The sequence below is a fragment of the Dendropsophus ebraccatus genome, chromosome 1 (genome assembly GCF_027789765.1).
Source record: "Dendropsophus ebraccatus isolate aDenEbr1 chromosome 1, aDenEbr1.pat, whole genome shotgun sequence".
NCBI lineage: Eukaryota > Metazoa > Chordata > Amphibia > Anura > Hylidae > Dendropsophus > Dendropsophus ebraccatus.
The window spans coordinates 224,507,018-224,530,845 of record NC_091454.1 but is presented as its reverse complement, the minus strand read 5'-3'; the positions used below and the strand labels follow the sequence as shown (position 1 = coordinate 224,530,845).

At 45.7% G+C, this 23,828-nt stretch overlaps 1 protein-coding gene across 1 annotated transcript in view; it reads left to right on the top strand.

Annotated features, from left to right (window-relative positions):
* The window catches only part of LOC138785269 (uncharacterized), a 98,647-nt gene that overhangs the window by 2,409 nt on the left and 72,410 nt on the right, over positions 1 to 23,828 (top strand). The window contains exons 2-5 of the mRNA XM_069961062.1: positions 6,357 to 6,700; positions 15,205 to 15,246; positions 16,081 to 16,380; positions 21,529 to 21,822. Of these exons, the coding sequence (XP_069817163.1) occupies positions 6,424 to 6,700; positions 15,205 to 15,246; positions 16,081 to 16,380; positions 21,529 to 21,822 (913 nt within the window). The 5' untranslated portion in view covers positions 6,357 to 6,423. The remainder of the gene's footprint in view (positions 1 to 6,356; positions 6,701 to 15,204; positions 15,247 to 16,080; positions 16,381 to 21,528; positions 21,823 to 23,828) is intronic.

Below are 23,828 nucleotides of genomic sequence, written 5' to 3'. Positions count from 1 at the left end.
GCAAAAGCTGCTTTTTAAATGCAGCTGTCAATTTTGACAGCTGCATTTAGAAAGCTAATTAGCAGGCAATCGGACCGTGCACGCTAATTGCCGCGGTCCCGGGCTGCAAGCAGCAGCCGCACGGCCCCCCTATGAACACTCCTAGTGACCTTAGGACGTACGGGTACACCCAGGGTCGTCTAGGGGTTAAAGGGGTTCTCAGGTGAAAATCTTTTTAAAAAAAAAAATCAACTGGTTATATTGATTTGTAATTTACTTTTATTTTAAAATCTCCAGTCTTCCAGTACCTATCAGCTGTTGTATGTCCTGCAGGAAGTGGTGTATTCTCTCCAGTCTGACACAGTGCTCTCTGCTGCCACCTCTGTCCATGCCAGGAACTGTCCAGAGCAGCAACAGATTCCCATAGAAAACCTTTCCTGCTCTGGACAGTTCCTGACATGGACAAAAGTGGCAGCAGAGAGCATTGTGTCACACTGGAAAGAATACACCACTTCCTGCAGGTCATATAGAAGCTGATAAGTATGGGAAGACTGGAGATTTTTAAATAGAAGTAAATTACAAATCTGTGTAACTTTTTGAAATCAGTTGTTTTGAAAGAAGATTTTTGCCGACGTACCCCTTTAATTTCAAACCACACCTGATCTGGAGACAAGAGTGATGCTGTCTTTGGAAGAAAGTAGCTGTGTTTTTCTAACACTGCATAATCCCTTTAACCCCTTCACGTCAGCAATACGTATATATATGTTCCTGCACTAATGGGGCAGTAAATGTGTGCGGTTCCGCCCCAATACAAGCGATCCCATAAACATCAGTGTAGCCAGAGGTGGAGATAATGACAGGCAGCCACGGTCCGGCAGCTGCCTGTCATTAACCCCTTTAACACCGCAATGCATAGTGATCGTGATGTGTAAGGAAGTCAGTGACAGGTTAAGCACCTGTCACTGACTCACCGCGACCCCAGCAGCATGGCACGTGGGGGTAAACACTTACCTCCTTCCTGTTGGATGGGCAGTCTGTAGATAGAGTCTGCTCTCAGGCAGACTCTTTGTACAGATCGCCCATAGTACTAATTTATGCCATGGCATAGCATAGATCAGTATATGCAATATAACGATTGCATGTTTAACTGTAAAGGAAAAGTGTAAAATATAAAAACTTGAAAAAATACTTTTAGAAAATCCTTTATAATATAAACCACAATAAAAGTTTAAATTACCTCCTTGCCTATTAAAATAAATAAAAAATAAAAAAACATTAAGCGAAAAATGGGAAAAAATGCCAGAATTGCTGATTTTTTAATATTATATCAGAAAAAAATGTATAAAAAGCTATCAAAATCTTTCTTTTTCACCATTATCACTCCAATAAAATCTAGAGATCGTGGTACAAAATATGAACCCCCAACAGATACACTAACAGCGGAGACTATCAGATACACCAACAGCGGCGACTATCAGATACACTATTAGCGGTGACTATCAGATACACTAACAGCGGTGACTATCAGATACACTAACAGCGGTGACTATCAGATACACTAACAGTGGCGATTATCAGATACACTAACAGGCAATTATTAGGTACAATAACAGAGGTGAAGATCAGGTATAGCAACAGATGACAGCAACGAATATCAGGTACAGTTATGGCTAGCTATAAGAACATTAAGGCCCCGTGCACACAGAGCAAGAACGGCGGAATTCTGCCTACCTCCGTGTCATAATGACAATCTATGGGAGGCTTGCACGGCTTCTCTCGCAAGCCTCGTTCTTTAGCGCCGAGAGATGCAGCGTGCGAGCCTCTCATAGATTGTCATTATGACACGGAGGCTGGTGGAATTCTGCCGTTCTTGCTCTGTGTGCACAGGGCCTAATGGAAAACAATGGAGAATATCAGGTACAGCAACAGAGGACAGGATAGATTATCAAGTACAGAAAGGACATGACTATTAGTTACAGCAACAGGGATGGCTATAAGGTCAGCTAAAGTATAAAGGAAGACTAATAAGTACAGCAACAAGGGACAGGGGCAACTATAATGTACAGCGACATGGGTAAAGGGCGACTATTAGATATAGTAGTCCTCTCAGTTCTCTCTATAGTCAGTGACTTGTCCTGGAGTCTCCTCTCAGTTCTCTCTATAGTCAGTGACTTGTCCTGGAGCCTCCTCTCAGTTCTCTCTATAGTCAGTGACTTGTCCTGGAGTCTCCTCTCAGTTCTCTCTTCTATAGTCAGTGACTTGTCCTGGAGTCTCCTCTCAGTTCTCTCTATAGTCAGTGACTTGTCCTGGAGTCTCCTCTCAGTTCTCTCTATAGTCAGTGACTTGTCCTGGAGTCTCCTCTCAGTTCTCTCTATAGTCAGTGACTTGTCCTGGAGCCTCCTCTCAGTTCTCTCTATAGTCAGTGACTTGTCCTGGAGTCTCCTCTCAGTTCTCTCTTCTATAGTCAGTGACTTGTCCTGGAGTCTCCTCTCAGTTCTCTCTATAGTCAGTGACTTGTCCTGGAGTCTCCTCTCAGTTCTCTCTATAGTCAGTGACTTGTCCTGGAGTCTCCTCTCAGTTCTCTCCTCTATAGTCAGTGACTTATCCTGGAGTCTCCTCTCAGTTCTCTCTATAGTCAGTGACTTGTCCTGGAGTCTCCTCTCAGTTCTCTCCTCTATAGTCAGTGACTTGTCCTGGAGTCTCCTCTCAGTTCTCTCCTCTATAGTCAGCGACTTGTCCTGGAGTCTCCTCTCAGTTCTCTCCTCTATAGTCAGTGACTTGTCCTGGAGTCTCCTCTCAGTTCTCTCCTCTATAGTCAGTGACTTGTCCTGGAGTCTCCTCTCAGTTCTCTCTATAGTCAGTGACTTGTCCTGGAGTCTCCTCTCAGTTCTCTCCTCTATAGTCAGTGACTTGTCCTGGAGTCTCCTCTCAGTTCTCTCCTCTATAGTCAGTGACTTGTCCTGGAGTTTCCTCTCAATTCTCTCTATAGTCAGTGACTTGTCCTGGAGTCTCCTCTCAGTTCTCTCCTCTATAGTCAGTGACTTGTCCTGGAGTCTCCTCTCAGTTCTTTCTATAGTCAGTGACTTGTCCTGGAGTCTCCTCTCAGTTCTCTCTATAGTCAGTGACTTGTCCTGGAGTCTCCTCTTAGTTCTCTCTATAGTCAGTGACTTGTCCTGGAGTCTCCTCTCTGTTCTCTCCTCTATAGTCAGTGATTTGTCCTGGAGTCTCCTCTCAGTTCTCTCTCTATAGTCAGTGACTTGTCCTGGAGTCTCCTCTCAGTTCTCTCTATAGTCAGTGACTTGTCCTGGAGTCTCCTCTCAGTTCTCTCCTCTATAGTCAGTGACTTGTCCTGGAGTCTCCTCTCAGTTCTCTCCTCTATAGTCAGTGACTTGTCCTGGAGTCTCCTCTCAGTTCTCTCTATAGTCAGTGACTTGTCCTGGAGTCTCCTCTCAGTTCTCTCTTTATAGTCAGTGACTTGTCCTGGAGTCTCCTCTCAGTTCTCTCCTCTATAATCAGTGACTTGTCCTGTAGTCTCCTCTCAGTTCTCTCTATAGTCAGTGACTTGTCCTGGAGTCTCCTCTCAGTTCTCTCCTCTATAGTCAGTGACTTGTCCTGGAGTCTCCACTCAGTACTCTCTATAGTCAGTGACTTGTCCTGGAGTCTCCTCTCAGTTCTCTCCTCTATAGTCAGTGACTTGTCCTGGAGTCTCCTCTCAGTTCTCTCCTCTATAGTCAGTGACTTGTCCTGGAGTCTCCTCTCAGTTCTCTCCTCTATAGTCAGTGACTTGTCCTGGAGTCTCCTCTCAGTACTCTCTATAGTCAGTGACTTGTCCTGGAGTCTCCTCTCAGTTCTCTCCTCTATAGTCAGTGACTTGTCCTGGAGTCTCCTCTCAGTTCTCTCTATAGTCAGTGACTTGTCCTGGAGTCTCCTCTCAGTTCTCTCCTCTATAGTCAGTGACTTGTCCTGGAGTCTCCTCTCAGTTCTCTCTATAGTCAGTGACTTGTCCTGGAGTCTCCTCTCAGTTCTCTCCTCTATAGTCAGTGACTTGTCCTGGAGTCTCCTCTCAGTTCTCTCTATAGTCAGTGACTTGTCCTGGAGTCTCCTCTCAGTTCTCTCCTCTATAGTCAGTGACTTGTCCTGGAGTCTCCTCTCAGTTCTCTCTATAGTCAGTGACTTGTCCTGGAGTCCTCTCTATAGTCAGTGACTTGTCCTGGAGTCTCCTCTCAGTTCTCTCTATAGTCAGTGACTTGTCCTGGAGTCTCCTCTCAGTACCCTCTATAGTCAGTGACTTGTCCTGGAGTCTCCTCTCAGTTCTTTCTATAGTCAGTGACTAGTCCTGGAGTCTCCACTCAGTTCTCTCCTCTATAGTCAGTGACTTGTCCTGGAGTCTCCTCTCAGTTTTCTTTTCCGTTTCTATGGCAGTGGCTTTGCTATACCTTTCAGTCCATGACGATCTAGTAAAGTATGTCACCTGCTACTCCTAGGTAAAAACCGGGAATGTGTGACCAGAAAATAATAATATTTATTTGTATAGTGCCAACAGATTCTGCAGGGCAAAGAGACCTATTGTTTAAATCAATTATTGTTGTTGTTGTTTTTTTTTTTTTTTTCATTTTACTTTTTCTGTTATAAAGTAAACCTGAAATCTTGCAGTTTTCATTTTGGCCACTATTCTTAAAACTAAGTTGAGGCTTCATGTTCTGTGATAAGTTTGGCGCTCCTAGAAAGTGATCTGTACAGCTTTTCAGGATTCCTCTGAAAAACAATCACCGCTCCACCGTGGTAGCGTGTGAGGATCTTAGGCCCCATTCACACGTCCGTGTCAGTTTTTACTGTCAGGAAATCCTGATCAGGAGACCTCAAATGTCATCAGGATAGTATCAGGATTTCCTGACAGTAATCCGTTTTTACCATCAGGAAACCATCAGGAAAAACCTTCAGGATTTCCTGATGAGATGGTCTAGTATGCCAACATAAATCACAGGTACCCACACAGCCCCTAGTGTACCTGGATGGCCACAGGCTGCAGAAATACAACTCCCATCATGGCCTGCCAGCAGAGCCATGATGGGAGTTGTACTTCTGCAACCTGGATGGCCACAGGCTGCAGAAGTACAACTCCTATCATGGCCTGTCAGCAGAGCCATGATGGGAGTTGTACTTCTGCAACCTGGATGGCCACAGGCTGCAGAACTACAACTCCCATCATGGCCTGTCAGCAGAGCCATGATGGGAGTTGTACTTCTGCAACCTGGATGGCCACAGTCTGCAGAACTACAACTCCCATCATGGCCTGCCAGCAGAGCCATGATGGGAGTTGTACTTCTGCAACCTGGATGGCCACAGGCTGCAGAACTACAACTCCTATCATGGCCTGTCAGCAGAGCCATGATGGGAGTTGTACTTCTGCAACCTGGATGGCCACAGTCTGCAGAACTACAACTCCCATCATGGCCTGCCAGCAGAGCCATGATGGGAGTTGTACTTCTGCAACCTGGATGGCCACATGCTGCAGAACTACAACTCCCATCATGGCCTGGCAACTCCATCAGAGCATGGTGGGAGTAGTAGTCCTAAAGGGGTAATCTCACCTGTCCTGGATCCTGCTCTGTCCGGGCAGCGAGGTTGAGGTCCGGGCAGAGTGCAGTGCAGAGATCCGGGCGGCGGCAGCGGTCGGAGGTCCGGAGCATGCGGCGGGCCGGTGGTGAGTTTCCGGGAGGGGGGGGGGGGGTGGAGCGGAGCGGGCGTGCGAGCGGGGCGGGCGGGCGAGCGGAGCGGGCGAGCGGAGCGGAGCGGGCGGGCGAGCGGAGCGTGCGAGCGGGCGGGCGGTCGGCCCCGTGGTGAGGTCCTGGCTCTCTACCATTCCGGGATCACGGGCACTTTCCTGATATACATCAGGAAAATGCCCGTGATTCCGGCGCTCCCATAGACTTCTATGGGGGCGTCCGTGCCGGATTTCCGGACGAAAATAGGACAGGATCTAAAAAATCCACTCCTATTTTCCGGAACGGACACCCTTCTGGAAAAATCCGGAAGGGTGTCCGTGTCCAATGTTAGCCTATGAGTCCGGAAATCCGTCCGGATTTCCTGATAGGAAATCCGGACAGATTTTCCGGACGTGTGAAGGGGGCCTAAGTAAATCTGGCCTCATGTATCCTAAGATGTATGGTGTGAGATCAGCTATTCACTACAACATGATCACTGACACTCTGTCAGGAGATGTACACAGTTATGTGTGGTACCCAGTGATTGTTATATAAAGCATATGCTGATATTGTGTTTTACCCTGTTATACTATTATTAGTATTATTATACACTATTATATTAACTGATAAATAGAGAACAATGCCTTGTTAATAAAACATCCATTTTCATAGGGGACGGGATAAAGTGATCTCACAAGAAACATCCACATGAAAAAGGCCGACTCTCTATACTATAGTGATGGGGCGGACATTACAGGAGGTCCTGGTGACGGTTCTGAAGAAGCTGGAGGAGAAGGGTTTACAGAGATTCATAGAGAAACTAAGTGTCTGGGAAGTAAGAGAAGAATATAGAAAGATTCCAAAGGACGAGCTGATTGGGAAAGATCCAGAACACGTGGCCGGTCTGATCAATGACTACTATAACTACTCCTATGGGGCTGAGGTGACCCTGGCTGTTCTAGAGGAGATAGGGGAGAAGAAAGTCCGGGAGGAACTCCAGCATGACCTGAGGACAGGTAAGAAGGGATCATCTGTATCTGATACTTATATTACGGAGAATATATCACATATATAACCTGAGGACAGGTAAGAAGGGATCATCTGTATCTGATACTTATATTATGGAGAATATATCACATATATAACCTGAGGACAGGTAAGAAGGGATCATCTGTATCTGATACTTATATTATGGACCCCATCTAACCTCAGATTATGTCCCCTTGTTCTTGTGTTCAATTTTTTTTTAATTAAAAACACTCTTCCTCTTTCTACTGGTTATACATATTATTAGCTTTCGCTACCAACTTCAACTATGTATGCTAATTTCTCCTTCTCAGGTGATTAAGAAGAGTCCAAAAACCAATAAACAAAGAAGAAGCAAGGCCACACCCATAATTCCGTATTTGACAGGAGTAGACTAGAATTTGACCTTCCTTTGTAATCCCACTAAAAGATTGTCCTCAAAGTAGTGAAAACCTCAGAACACACACAGCGGAACAGCCTTTTTGACCTAGCAATAAAGATCATCTGCTTTTAATAATGGCTTCAAAGTGGGAACTGTTATGGTGCGTTTACACAGAGAGATTTATCTGACAGATTTTTTAAGCCAAAGCCAGGAACAGACTATAAACAGGGTGCAGGTCATAAAGGAAAGACTGAGATTCCTTGTCTTTTCAAGTTTATTTCTGACTTTGGCTTTCAAAATTGGTCAGATAAATCTGCCTGTGTAAACCCACCATTAAGGATGTCTTATTTTGTATATTTATTGAAGCCATTACAATAAGACTCTGACCCTTTAAACTCGTTGAGTTGTTTACATTCCTTAAAGCTTACGTGAGTAAACAGTGCTACTCAAGTAACACTTTTTGTTCCTCAGACAATGAAATACAGACACAAGCCTTAGTAGAAGAACACACGCCCTCAATATATATATTAGCTGCCTTTGATTAAACAAGAACTGCCTTAACCATCAGTGTGTTAATGTAATAACTCAGTGCGCACTATAAACTTTATAACCTATAATTCGGAACCGACAGTCAATATGACAGCACTTTTGGGGTTCATCCATTTCACCAGTACCAATTGTAGGGATCTTCCCGGGGGATGGTGTGTTTGGACACAGTTCACAGCAGACTTGGACTTGTAAAATAACAGCTTGGCGTTTATTTGCAGCATAAACAGTCCATAACAGAAATATAGCAACACTGTGCTTTAAGAACAAAACAAAAAGGTCTTGCCCGTCTGGGCGCTAACTAACACAGCAGGTTACCTCTCTGACACTTCAGTCGGCAGTATTGCGGGGTGTGAACAGGCCCCAGCAGCGGCTGTCTTCCCAGCTCTCACCAAACAGCATGCAGGCTGTTTACTCCTGCCTGAGAGCAAGGACCTGTACACTGAGCCCACCTTTTGCCTTCTCAGGCTGATTGGGATCAGAGCTCACCTGATCCCAAAACCCACACTGGATCGAGGGGGAGGGAATGGCAAGTCCCACTACCAAAACCTACCTGCCATTCCATGTAAGTCCAGGCCCGGCAATAATAAATAATAGCTCAGCAGCATAACACTGCTGAGCACAGATGCCTCCTGGACTCACCATCTCACACTATGTATCAACCTGGGTGAGATGTACCTCCCCTCGAGCACTTTACCAGTGACATGTCCACATATCCCCCCCCTCTTCTTCAGACCGGAGGGCTGAGCATTTTGTCTCCACAGACAGTGTACCCTAGATAGGGCGTCAGCATTTGCCTGTAATTTCCCTGGCCGGTGTTCCACCATGAAATTAAAGTTTTGGAGGGAAAGAAACCACCTAGTCACCCTTGCATTTTTCTCCTTGTTTAATTTCATCCATGTTAGGGGGGCATGGTCTGTCACTAACTTAAATCTCCTGCCTAGTAAGTAGTACTTCAGGGATTCTAGGGCCCACTTCACTGCCAGACATTCTCGCTCAACTATGGCGTAGTTTTTCTCGGCCGGGGATAGCTTCCTGCTTAAGTACATCACCGGGTGCTCCTCGCCATTCACGACCTGTGAGAGGACGGCACCTAACCCTGTGTTAGAGGCGTCTGTCTGTACTAGAAACTCTCGCCTAAAGTCAGGGGTAACTAGCACAGGCTGTTGGCACAGGGCAGACTTAAGGCTTTGAAAAGCCTTCTCAGCCTCTGGAGTGCATGTCACCATTGCGGACTTCGCACCCTTTGTCAGGTCAGTTAGTGGGGCTGCAACTGAAGCAAAATTCGGCACAAACCTCCGGTAATAGCCCGTAATACCCAGGAAAGCTCTGACCTGTTTCTTTGTGAGGGGTTGAGGCCAATTCTGTATTGCCTCAATTTTATTTAGTTGTGGTTTCACTAACCCCCTCCCAATAATGTATCCCAGGTATTTGGCCTCCTCTAAGGCTAGTGCACACTTCTCTGCATTGATGGTTAACCCCGCATCACTTATGGCATCTAACACCGCCTGGACCTTACAGAGGTGACTTTCCCAATCCGGGCTAAAAATGACCACATCATCGAGGTAGGCAGCGGAGTAATCACGATGTGGTCGCAGAATCAAGTCCATCAACCTCTGAAAAGTGGCAGGGGCTCCATGTAACCCGAATGGCATCACTACGTATTGGAAGAGCCCATCAGGGGTGGAGAATGCAGTCTTCTCTCTAGCCTTAGGAGTGAGTGGGATCTGCCAGTAGCCCTTAGTGAGATCGAGGGTAGTTATGTACCTGGCATTACCCATCCTTTCTATCAACTCATCTACCCTGGGCATGGGGTAGGCATCGTACTTGGAGATCTCATTTAACTTTCTAAAATCATTACAGAACCTCCAAGTTCCATTGGGCTTTGGGATTAACACAATCGGGCTGGACCACTCGCTCTGGGACACCTCAATGACTCCTAGGTCAAGCATACGTTTTACCTCAGATGATACCGCCTCCCTCCGTGCTTCTGGTATCCTATAGGGCTTCAGGTTTACTCTGCTTCTAGGCTCAGTTTCAATATGATGACTAATTAGATGCGTACGCCCTGGTAGGTCAGAAAACTTGTCTTTATTTCTCTGCAGGAACTCCTTAGCTTCCTGCTTCTGGGACACTGATAGAGTGTCACCAATCCTGACCGGAGGGATTGGTGGTGACAGATGACCAACAGGCTTTGTCGCCACCAAGGATTCCCTGTCTTTCCAGGGCTTGATCAAGTTTATGTGATAAACTTGGAAAGGCTTCCTTCTACCTGGTTGGTGTACCTTGTAGTTGACCTCACTGATCTTCTCTACAATTTCATAGGGACCCTGCCACTTTGCTAAGAATTTGCTTTCTACCGTGGGAACAAGAATGAGTACCCGGTCACCTGGGCTAAATGTCCTGATTCTTGCAGAACGATTGTAAATTCTGCTTTGGCCCTCTTGCGCCCTCTGGAGGTGTTCCCTTACTAGGGGCATTACAGTGGCTATACGGTCCTGCATTTGTGCTACATGCTCTATAACACTCTTGTATGGGGTGGACTCACTTTCCCATGTCTCTTTCGCTATATCCAACAAACCCCTAGGGTGACGACCATAGACTAATTCGAAGGGAGAGAACCCTGTGGACGCTTGGGGTACTTCCCTAATAGAAAACATCAGGTAAGGTAGTAAGTGATCCCAATCACGACCATCCTTTTCCACCACTTTTTTTAACATATGTTTCAGGGTTTTATTAAACCTCTCCACTAACCCGTCTGTCTGTGGGTGATATACAGAGGTACGTAGGTGTGAGATTTTAAACAGTTTGCATAGCTCTTTCATTACCTTTGACACAAATGGGGTACCTTGGTCGGTCAAGATTTCCTTGGGGATCCCCACCCTGGAAAACATATAAAACAATTCCCGTGCAATTGTTTTAGAGGCAGTGTTTCTTAGGGGTACAGCCTCAGGATAGCGGGTCGCGTAGTCCAACACAACTAGAATGTACTGGTGTCCCCTAGCCGACTTTACAATGGGACCCACCAAGTCCATTGCGATCCGGTCAAAAGGTACCTCTATGATGGGGAGTGGGACCAAAGGACTGCGAAAATGCGACACTGGAGCGCTAAGCTGACATGTGGGGCACGACTCACAGTATTTTTTTATGTCAGCATAAATCGCAGGCCAATAAAACCTCTGGAGGACTCTCTCCTGTGTTTTATCTGTCCCCAAGTGGCCCCCAAGGACATGATTATGGGCCATGTCGAGTACCTGACGCCGGTACGACTTAGGCACCAGAAGCTGTTCCACCACCTCATCATTAATCTTAGTGACTCTATATAAGAGATCATTAGTCATAGAAAAATGTGGAAATTTTTTCTCAGCTTCTGGTTCCTGAGGTACCCCATTCATAACAGTGACCTGCTCTCTCGCATTTCTGAGAGTGGGGTCCTGTAATTGTGCAGTACCAAAATTATCCCTAGACACCTCTAAGTCTGGAACATTCTGCGCAGTGGGAGGAGCCTCTTCCTCACCAGCCAGGACCTGCAAAGGAAAAGCATCATTTTCATCCTGTACATTTTTATCATTTACCGTGGGTAATGCAATAGACTTAGGGGTCTCCTCACTCCTTTCAGGGGATTGTTGTTTTCCCCATAGAGCCCAGAACAAAGGAAAATCACGCCCCAATATCACATTATGCATAAGGTTTTTAACCACACCCACTTCATATTGTACCGTGCCTAGTTCAGTCCCGACATTAGCCAGTACTATAGGGTAAACCTTTGTATCGCCATGTATGCATACCACACTCATATGTCTTTTTGGCACAAAGTCCCCAGTCACCAGGCTGGCATGCACCAGGGTGACAAGGCTTCCTGAGTCCAGCAACGCCTTAACAGGGAAGTCATTTACAGTAATGTTGCAGACTTGTGGTTCAGTCTCTAGTCCAGTGACCGCAACAAAAGACGGTTCTGCAAATAGCGACTGACGCCGGCTAGCGTCACACTCCATGGGCTCAGTGGTAAGAGGGCAATGGGCAGACATATGTCCCGTCTCATGGCATCTCCAGCACTGGATAGGGCCTGGTCTCCTTGGCAGAGAGTCCTTTTTAGGGCCACTTAGCCACCGGGGACCATCACCAGTCTTTTGCCCCTGAGACGCCTCCTGAGCGCTCTTCCCTCTATCAGCACCCCTCCACACTCCCCCAATAGATGGAAGTCTCTTACCAGATGATGGCACAGATCTGGCACTCCGGGGAGGTGACGGTGCTGCAGGAACATCACGGAGGTAGTCCTCAGTCGCCTGGAACCTCTCCACAAGGCTGACAAGTTCGTCGGCACTCTTAGGGTCGCCTTGTCCCACCAAGCGTTGCAGATCAGCAGGAAGTGCGCGGAGGTAGCGATCCATCACGACCCTCTCTAGGATCTGGGCAGGAGTAGAGGTGTCTGGCTCCAACCACTTTCTTGCCAGATGAATCAGATCATACATCTGGGACCTCGCTGACTTGTCTAGACTGTAGCTCCAGTTACGGACCCTCCGGGCACGGACAGCAGCAGTAACTCCTAGTCGGGCGAGTATCTCTGCTCTTAGCCGAGGATAGTCCTTGACCTCTTGCTCACTGAGGTCATAGTAGGCCTTTTGAGGTTCGCCTGTTAAATAGGGAGCAATGACCTCTGCCCACTCAGTGGAGGGTAACTTTTTCTCGCTCAGCCACACGCTCAAAGACAGTTAAGTAGGCCTCAACATCGTCATCAGCAGTCATCTTTTGCAGCGCACGCTGCACAGCTCTTCTTACAGACAAAGTCTCTGGCGCGGCTGCTGCCACCAGCTGGGGATTAGTACCTGCAGACGCCTCCTGCTTTGCTATCAGGTGCTCAATAAGTCTCTGTTGTTGAGCCATCGCTTGCTCATGGCGCAGGTTAGCGTCTGTTAGAGCTTGTTGTTGCAGCCTATTAGCCTGCTCATGGCGAAGGTTGGCGTCGGTCAGAGCCTGTTGTTGCTGCCGATTAGCCTGCTCATGGCGAAGGTTAGCGGCCTCCTGATCCTGCTTAGCGGCTGCCTGAGCCTGTTGTTGTGCGGCCAATGCCTGTTGTTGTTGCAAACTCACTTGCATTAACTGCTTCATCATCTCCTCCATGTTGCTTGTCTGTTTTTGGAGTGAAGCTGCAGCCTTCACCCAGGACATAAGCAGCTGTAGCCAAGTTGATGCACACCGTTGCCCCTAGCAACTGTTTTGCCCGCATCCTCCACCAATTGTAGGGATCTTCCCGGGGGATGGTGTGTTTGGACACAGTTCACAGCAGACTTGGACTTGTAAAATAACAGCTTGGCGTTTATTTGCAGCATAAACAGTCATAACAGAAATATAGCAACACTGTGCTTTAAGAACAAAACAAAAAGGTCTTGCCCGTCTGGGCGCTAACTAACACAGCAGGTTACCTCTCTGACACTTCAGTCGGCAGTATTGCGGGGTGTGAACAGGCCCCAGCAGCGGCTGTCTTCCCAGCTCTCACCAAACAGCATGCAGGCTGTTTACTCCTGCCTGAGAGCAAGGACCTGTACACTGAGCCCACCTTTTGCCTTCTCAGGCTGATTGGGATCAGAGCTCACCTGATCCCAAAACCCACACTGGATCGAGGGGGAGGGAATGGCAAGTCCCACTACCAAAACCTACCTGCCATTCCATGTAAGTCCAGGCCCGGCAATAATAAATAATAGCTCAGCAGCATAACACTGCTGAGCACAGATGCCTCCTGGACTCACCATCTCACACTATGTATCAACCTGGGTGAGATGTACCTCCCCTCGAGCACTTTACCAGTGACATGTCCACACAATATACATGATCACTAAAAACAGTTCCAGTTTCAACATGTTTCCCCCAGCTAGTCGGTCCGAATTCATCAGGAAATGTGTTTTTTTCCTCAAATAGATATTTATAGGAGCGGATGTTCTTGCCCTTTTGATATTTCGCTCGCTCCTTCCATTTCTCCTGATTTTATCTCTGAAATGTTTCTCTACCCTGACTGGAATCGGCTGACTAAATGGGATCTGGAGAGGCTCTATCCCTAGCTAATATGAGGTCTCCCAGCTGACAATGTACAGTTGTGCTCAAAAGTTTACATACCCCGGCAGAATTTTGCTTTATTGTCCTTTTTTTTTTTAGATAATATGAATGATAACACAAAAACTTTTTCCCCACTCATGGTTAGTGGTTGGGTGAAGCTGTTTATTGTCAAACTACTGTGTTCTCTAGTTTTAAATCCTAATGACAACCAAAACCATTCAAATTACCCTATTCAAAAGTTTTGCGGTGGTTGTGTATGATTTTCTCAGATGGAAAAGCTGCCCATTCTTGTTAGCAAAAAGCCTCCAGTTCCTATAAATTCCTGGGCTTTCTTGCTTGAACTGCACACTTGAGATTCCCCCAGACTGGCTCAATAATATTGAGGTCAGGAGACTGAGATGGCTATTCCAGAACCTTCTTTGTGGTCTGCTGTAGCCAATGATAGGTCGATCATGACAACCAAAAACATCCAAATGACCCTGATCAAAAGTTTACATTATTTTGATTATTTTGGCATGATACGATGCACAGAAGTTGACACAAATTGACAAAAATTTCTGGCCCAACTGCCAGGAAAATTGTTTGGTATGCAAAGAAAAGCACACAAATAACATCAGTTGAAATACAGGACTCTGAAAACTAGCCATGTGGCCGTTTTAAGATGCACAATAAGGAGGCACTTGAAGAAAAATGGACTGCTTGGTCAAGTGGCAAGAAGAAAGTCATTAATGCGCAAATGCCACAAAGTATCTCACCTGCAATACACCAAACAGCACAGAGACTTCTGGAATAAGGTAATATTTGGAGTGATGAGACCAAAATCAAACTTTTCTGGCTACAACCATAAACATTACATTTGGAGAGGTGTCAATAAGTCCATTCCTACTGTAAAGCATGAGGGTGGATCACTGAGGTTTTGGGGATGTGAGCTACAAAGGTACATGAAACTTGGTCAAATTTGAAGGAAAGATTAATGCAGAATGTTATCAGCAAAGACTGGTGGTAAATTTGCACTCATCAGCCCAGAAGCTGCTCATGGGACGTACTTGGACGTTACAGCATGACAATGATCAAAAACACAAGGCCAATTTGAACTGTCATTGGCTAGAGCAGAACAAAGTGAAGGTTCTGTAGTGGCCATCTCAGTCTTCTGGCCTCAATATCAGTGAGCCACTCTGGAAATATCGGAAGCGCTCAGTTCATGCCTGTAGAGCTCAAAGACAGGGTTGTGTGGAGGAACAGATCTGCAGAAGGAGACAAAAGATTTTTCTTTCACTGAAAATTCACAAAAGCACAGTGACCACCATAATTCTGACTTGAGTTTAGGACTCTACCTAGAGTTGCTGCCCCACCAACCCGAGTACTCCGGGAAGAAATACCTTTTGCAGATGGGAGAAGCTTTCGGAAGTTCACCAGCATCACTATTTTCCCCTTGTTTCCTCGTATTTTCTTTATGATGCATTTATTTACTTATCCCGAGAGAGTAAAGTGAATTTTCTGATTTTATATTCACAGTGGGCACTTCAGGACATGGACTGGGAACAGCAATGTATACAGGTAAGAGGATTTTAGTATTTAGTAGTGTCTCAGTATAATCTGATGGATGACACTTTACTGTAATTACTTTATAGACGGGGTATCGGCTCTGTCAATCTACCTGTCACTTGTCTGTTTTCTTTACTATTGCAATCGTAAATTTCAACAGGAATATTTCTTTATGAAGCTTTATGAAATTGATTTCCTCAGGGGGCCAAAAATAATTGCTCTGTGGGCCCAGATCACCATTTCCCTCTTCCTGCTGGTTATGCTTTCAGCTCTACAGACCAGCATATGATTTGCTTTCACTACTGCCTGGCTTCACTGGTGACCACTTCCCCTAAATCCTTCTCTTCTAAAGCCTTCACTAACACCCATTACATATAGACAGGCAAATTTAAATTGTGAGCCCTAAAGGATTGACCAAAATTGACAAATCTGTGTGAAGTGCTTCAGAATCAGTTGGCACTATATAAATAAAGAAATAACATATCTAATATTAAGTGATACCGTAGTCAGCTAATCAACCCCCAAAACCACAGGTACCATTCATCTGCTCATCTGAAGTCCATCCCGGTGGTCTGTTCCTCAATGTGGCCAGTGCCTTGGTTTAGCTCATAACTGATCTAAACTTAGACAAGTCCTAAAATATGGCACTTGTCACCATGTTAAATCCGCCGCATTTGTAGACTGCCTAGTATAAGTTTGTATTGTCTAATAATTACACAGGATGAATACATCTGGACCATTAGGAGCAAACAATTCAGGAAAATCCTTTGAATAATTAAGGGGGAAAAAACCCTCTAAAGACATGTAATGTTGTGTGTTTCTCCTATATTTCTCCTCTCTCTACAGACAGGGTGAAGTTTATAGACGATCACCGATCAGATCTTATAAGAATGATAACAGATGTAGATCCAGTTCTATGTGATCTCCGGGACCAGAAGCTGCTGACTCAGGAACAATACAATGATGTGATGGAGAAGAGAACATTCCAGGAGAAGATGGAGAAACTGTGCGATATTATCAGACACTGGGAGGACACTGAGAAGTATACGGCGTATACAGTGCTCCGAAATTACAATGAACAGATCATCAGAGACTTGGAAGAGGCGGAGAGGATAAGGAAATATGGTTACTCACAACATTTTAGGGGTAAGTCTCTCTATTTGATATTCCATATTTTTTCATCTCTCTGCAAACACATAGGAGGGAAAGCATGATCATTAGCAGGGGCATTTCTAGGGTCCTAAAACATCCGGGGCATGGGCCCCTCCGAGTGCCGTCATAAGCGGATAGTAATAAAGCCTCCTGCTGTGCCCCCATATAGTAATAATGTCTCCTGCTGTCCCCTCCATGTAGTAATAATACCCCCAGTGTGCCTCCTATATAGTAATAATGCCTCCTGCTGTCCCCTCCATGTAGTAATAATACCCCCAGTGTGCCTCCCATATAGTAATAATGCCTCCTGCTGTGTCTCCTATGTAGTAATAATGTGCCTGCTGTACATATCTTAGTAATAAGATATGTGCCTGCAATTAACCCGATCGCCATCCCCACACACACACTACCCCACCTGACCCCCCCCATATACACACGATGCCATTTGACCCCCCCCCCCCCACACACACACACACACATACACACACTACCCCACCTGATCCCCCACACACATCTTATGCATCAAGTTAGCAACATTCACCTCCTCCCCCCACCCTGTGTTAGGGCTGGGCGATATTGGGGGAGATTTATCAAACATTATGTGAAGTGAAACTGGCCCAGTTGCCCCTAGCAACCAATCAGATTCCATCTTTCATTCCTCACAGACTGTGTGGAAAATAAAAAGTGGAATCTGATTGGTTGCTAGGGGCGACTGGGCCAGTTATACTTTACACCATGTTTGATAAATCTCTTCAATTGTGTTTTAAAAAAAAGTAGAATAAAAAATAACTCATTGAGCTACTCACTATCATTATTAGGGTGTCTCAGCAGAGGTATACACCTATGTACACACTACACAATTTGTACACACAGGCGTACAGCTATGTTCATACTACAGGACGTATATATACCCAGATATACAGCTATATACACACTACAGGACGTGTATACACAGGTATACAGCCACTACAGGACATAAATACACAGGTATACAGCCGGGAGGGGGGTACATGGCCAGCATCCCTGCTCATACAGCACACCAACCTGTGCAGCTTTCACGTCCCAGTTCTCAGACGGGGAGATCAAAATACCGCAGATACCGCCCAGCTTTAGTATATACATACAAGGGGGCAGGGTCTCTCTATATATATATATATATATATATATTATATATATATATATATATATATACACACAGACACACACACACACGGGATGATGGGGATTGTAGTCATCTAACACACACTTCAGCTCTCAGAGGGATGATAGGGATTGTAGTCATGTAACACACACCAGCTCTCAGGAGGATGATAGGGATTGTAGTCATGTAACACACATCAGCTCTTATGGGGATTGTAATGATGTAACACACCAGCTCTCAGGGGGATGATGGAGATTGTAGTCATGTAACACACACTAGCTCTCAGGGGATGATAGGGATTGTAGTCATGTAACACACACCAGCTCTTATGGGGATGATGGGGATTGTAGTGATGTAACACACACCAGCTCTTATGGGGATTGTAGTGATGTAACACACACTTCAACTGTCAGGGTGTTACATACACATACCAAGCACACACAGGAAGAGGTAAGGGGGGAAGGACAGGTCACACACACACTCTGATGCACATGACAAAACGGGTCCAGGCAGGGACAGGAGGGGGATGGGGCAGAGCGGTCACCTCAGTAACTGCGGTCCAGTCCTCGGTCTGCAGATGTCTGGTCTGTGCTGGCCGGGGAGAGAAGCCTGGACACGGGCAGGGAGGGTAGAACACTACGAGGCAGCACTAGGCTGCAGCGCTCCCTGGGCTCAGTGTCCGCGTCTTGAGGCCGGTAGGGCCCCAGGCTGTAGTGTCACACACTCTTCAGCTTTCAGGGGGTTACATACAAATACCAAGCACATACAGGAAGAGGTAAGGGGGGAGGACAGGTCTCTCTCTATATATATATGTGTGTGTGTGTCTATATATATATATATATATATATATATATATATATATATATATATAGACACACACACACTCTGATGCACATGACAAAACGGGTCCAGGTAGTGACAGGAGGGGCATGGGGCAGAGCGGTCACCTCAGTAGCTGCGGTCCAGTCCTCAGTCGGCAGATGTCTGGTCTGTGCTGGCCGGGGAGAGAAGCCTGGACATGGGCAGGGAGTGTAGGACACTATGAGGCAGCACTAGGCCGCAGCGCTCCCTGGGCTCAATGTCCGCGTCTTGGGGCCGGTAGGGCTCCAGGCTGTAGTGTCGGAGCTTATCCCAGCCCCGAGACAGGAGGGGGGGAGACTCCGGTCTTCTGATCAGCTGCAGGCGCAGGATCAGGCGCTCTGCACCGACCCGGAGGGGGTCGGAGGTGAGGTCGGAAAAGAGGTACGGGTTGGTGAGCGCTCTGTCACATACAGCAGGGTCCCCCGTGCTTCTCACCTCCACTTGCGGGGTAATAACGACAGCCTCAATTTAATCAGTGCAGAGCGGGAGCGTGGTTATTTCATTACATGGTGTGCAGAAAACTACATGTCACTAGTATTATGTCATTACATAAGCACAGAAATCGACACCTGTGAGGAGGTGTAAATCACGGTAAATCAGGCACAGGAGAAGGCTGATTTCACACACGGCAGTTTTAGTGCCAAAGCCAGAGGTGGATTCAAATGGGATGGAGAATATAAAGGGAGGACTTTTCCACTTTTCAAAAAACTGCCATGTGTAAACTCAGCATGAAGCTCTGCCTGGCAGGATAAGAACCGTCATTATACAGCAGTCATCCAACTATCCTGGTTTAATTTAACCCTGTGAAGTAACTATAAGGTTGATTTTCCTAATTTAGAAAAAATCAATGTGTCCAAATGTACTAAAGTCTGACCCTCCTTAGTGTATGACCAGTGGCAGCAGCAGAACTAGTAGTAAAGGTAGAAGAGTCATAGGCACAAGTGGTGGTGGTGTTAGTAGGAGGCATGACAACAAGGTGCAGCTACCTGTACAATGTGGTCATGTTAGGACGAGTCTGCAGTCCTGGATTCGTTAATGCAGTGATTAAGCTCCACGTTAACCAGTAGCAAAACTCCCTCAACAGACTGTTCTAGGCCCTACTGGGTCCAAGAGAGTGCTTCTACTGCTTCCACCATTAACAGTACTAAGTCCAAGCGAGAGCTACTGGTGTCTCCACCTTTACCTTTCTCTCCTAGGCACTGGGCGGTTGCTAACATGGCCACACCTCTTAAAGGTCAAGTAAGGTTTAAATAAATTTCACACCTGTCTGTCTTTGGCCCTGTGAGGTCACTGAGACCACTGTTACCACTATTCCAAAAGAAGAGTGTTGATCCAGCACAATATGTGTGTCGGCTCACCTGTTTGATGTCCGGGACCAAATTCATAGGTGTGAAGAGTGTCGATCCAGCACATCCAAACAGAAAAAAAATGGTAAAACATTGAGCTTTATTCCATATCCAAGTTAAAATAGAACCTACTCGGGGCTGCACTGTAGCTCGATGCTGCGTTTTGCGCATGTGCGTGTAGTCATGTCTAAAACAATACGGGTGTGCGATGATTAAAAGGCCGCAAATAGGCCAATCCCAAATGTGAGGTATGTCACATGATTGAGAACAGAGTTTAGTTAAATTACCCAGCTGTGTTTTAACCATATGGCAGGTAATGCGTGCAAGATAAATGTTGGTATGCACTATGTTTCCTACAGTCTTTCTCAAGCACCTATGTATGTAGACCTATATTTGTCTAGGTTCCCAATATAAGATTTTAATCCTATTAACTTTTCTGTGCAACTAGGAGAAAAACGTAACAAACAAATTGGAAACATAAAACGCCACATGTGAATAAGGTACCAATGCCTTTGGTGCGTTGAAACCATTTTTGAAGGGACAAGAATTCTGGTGGAAATGCAAACAAAAAAACAAATATTGTAAAATAACTATTACCATGAATCAAAAATGCATGAAAATAAAATTAAAAATAAAAATCAAAAAATATAGAAAAAGAAATTTTTCTTAATAATGAAACAGAAGGCCTTTTTTGAAATTTAAGCCCTTGGGTGCTCTGGTATCTAAACAAAATATATTTTCAGCTTCTATATGTAAAACTTTTTTTTGCCAGTTTCCACCTCTTATGGGTTTATATAACTTCTTTATGCCATAGAACAGAAAAGAGGAGACATCTCCTGCATGAGTATGGACAAAATATTTAGCTGCTCCCGATGACTTACATGAGGGTCCCTTTTTAAAGGGGTACTCCGGGCTAGCTGTATAATCCGTGTTTGGCCGGGGAGGGGGTGGAAATAGAAGGCTCCGGTGACTTACCTCCCCGGTTCAAGCGCCCCGTGGCCACTTGATGTCTCAAGGCAGCTCAGTTATTCAGTGGTCGTAGCGGAGGTAAGTCACCGGAGCCTTCTATTTCCACCCCCTCCCCGGCAAAACACGGATTATACAGCTGGCCTGGAGTACCCCTTTAATGTCTGCCAGATGTTCACCGATACGATTTTTTTTTACTTATGGATAGTACATCCTACGTATTTTAATTTACAGCTGGTGCATTCAATGATGTAAATGACATGATGTGATTCACAGTTAATAAAAACTGGTGCATGAGCTATTAGTGTATGTATGTATGGACTTGGTGAATCTACATACACTGCAGCGTGTTTGTCAGCATTTCAGATGCTCCCTGTGGTGGATTGGCTTTGAGCATGCTCGGTGCGGTTCTCGCAGACATCATAGATGAGGGTTACCGCTGTGTCTCCCGTAGGGGCAGATCGCTAGGGGACATGATCTCACAGAGCATGCTTAAAGCCAATCCACCACTGGGAGCATCTGCCAGATGTAATAGCCTGAAAGAGCCAAGTGCTGTAATCAGCCCTTTCCAGCAGCTCCATAGAGAATGAATAGAACCGTGGGTCAAGTGCCGACCTGCTCCTGTATTCAAACAAAGTAGTTAGAGCGCTGATACAGAGATCCCTGGGGGACCCAGAGGTTGGACCCCCAACAATCTCATAGTTATCTCCTATCCGGTGAATAGAGGACAAGTATTTTTAAATCATAAAACCCCTTTAAAGAAAAAGAAACTTCCACAGACATGTAATAATGTTGTGTGTTTCTCCCATAAACCTCCTCTCTCTACAGACAGAGTGAACTTTATAGATTGTCACCGATCAGATCTTATAAGAATGATAACAGATGTGGATCCATTTCTATGTGATCTCTGGGACCAGAAGCTGCTGACTCAGGAACAATACAATAATGTGATGGAGAAGAGAACGTCACAGTGGAAGATGAGAGAACTGTGCGATATTATCAGACACTGGGAGGACACTGAGAAGTATACGGCATATACAGTGCTCCGAAATTACAATAAACAGATCATCAGAGACTTGAGAAGGGAAAAGAAGAGACCTGGTTACTCAAAAGATTTTACAGGTAAGTTTCTTTACATGAAATTCCATATCTGTTCATCTCTCTGCACACACATAGGGGGAATTCATCATCTGCAGTTTATGTTCCGCTCATCTTATGCCGGTAAGCATGTGTAGCCTTTCTCCCGTGTATGAAAAGTTTTAGGCAGTTTGATGAGTTTGTGCATATTCACTGCTCCACTTGTAGGTCTGTGTGGAAAAATTTGAAGTAAGATTGCTCTAAGCTTGTGCGGATTTATGCAAAAAACCATGCAAAGTTGTAAAAGTCACAGATAATAAGTAGCACTTGTAGCAAAGAAGAGCTAGAAATTAGAGATAAGTGAACCGAACCCGTTGAACCCGGGTTCATTTCTTCGCCAAGTTTTGACCGAGTTAGATCAAACCTTTAACAAACATGGTGTAAAACATTTTTCAGGTGTTTTTAAGACATCAGTTTGAGCAAGGGATTTCTGTTCAAAGTCTTCCCCTATTGACGGCCACTCCCCTTCTATATAGTGTAGCAGGGAACAGGGAGTCGTCATTCAGTTGCTGGAGAAGCATCGGTGTAGCGTATGACAGAAAAAGAGAGAGAGGGTGATTATAGCTTCAGGCAGGGCAATTTAGAGTTGGTTGCAGTGAGGCAGGACTGCTTTACTGAGTCTGTCAATCACTGTGTCAGGTAACCCACAGAAGCACTTGCAGGTTTCATCAGTTCCCGTGGTTAGTGTGTAGCACTCTGCTTATTGTCTCACTTTTCCCAACAACATTTTTGCTGGCTATCTTGGGTGAATTTAAGCCACTAAAGCACCTGACAACATAAACAGAAGATGAGCCGTGGCTCAAGCGGAAACTTTGGTACCTCTTCTATGAGAAGGCACTTCGAAAGTCACCATCTCACTGCCTGGCAGAATCAGAAAACAATGCAACTTATTGTGATCAACCACCAACAGCTGCATTTACCACTGCTGCTACCACCTCCAGGTCTGAGTGCTAGGCCCCTCAGGATCAAGAAGGATAATACTGCTGTCGCTGCCACCTCCAGGTCTCTGTGCTAGGCCCCTTTGAGTCTAAAAAGTGACGGTGCTAGTGCTGCCACTTCCAGGTGTCTGTTCTTGGCCACTCTGCGTAAAATAGACCCCTCATGGTGCTGTCACTTTGAAGTGTCCACTGCTGACCAGGGATAAAACCTAATTTTACACTGCTTATCCACCAACAAGATTAGGTAGATATAGAAGAAAATTTGAGGAAAAGTGACATCTGCAGTCTCTAGTGGGTACTCCTTTAGGTAGTGTAGAAATTTCCAGCACTTTCCTGTGTATTTGTCAGGATTGATTAGGGAAGACACAGACAGTGCGGTTCCTGATGCTGAACCTGCCCCAGCTGTCCCTACCTGCTTGCCGCACTCTGCCCTAGGTGGCAGCGGGCAACTGGGTCGGCGTTCCCTATACTGCAGCAAGTGGTAACACAAGACAAGACAATTCACACAATAAAAAGGGGGTCAGCGGTCCAAGTCGGCAACGTACGGGAAGCAAAGGTACAAGATCGATATCTGAAAGAGAAGTCGAGGTCATAAAAGCCAAAGGTCAAAATACACAGAATGGTCAGGTCACAAAATGCTAGATCAAGAAGGCAGAAGGAAACTAGGCCCTATCACAGGCAAAGAACTTGAGACAAGTGAAAATACTTATAGGACTAGAAGTCCAAGCCCAGCCCAGATACCGACAGCTGACTGGGAGAGTCAGTTGTCAGTCAAATCACTGTGATCACAAAAATCTAGTGCTGATCAGTAGGTTGAGTGCAACACTGGACACTGCTACAACCAGGAATAGCAGAGCAAAACATGAAAAGCAGTCTGACTGCTATGGATGCTGAGCTGAACGCAGGGCTCGAGTCCTAACAGTATTCTCAAACCTGATAGAAGGTGGTGGAGTATACTAATATGTTCCACATAAAAGACCTGCAGAGACATCGTATAGCTGGCTTTCGTGGGGGACTAGACATGGGTGTCCCCTCTCTCCCCTCCTGTTCACG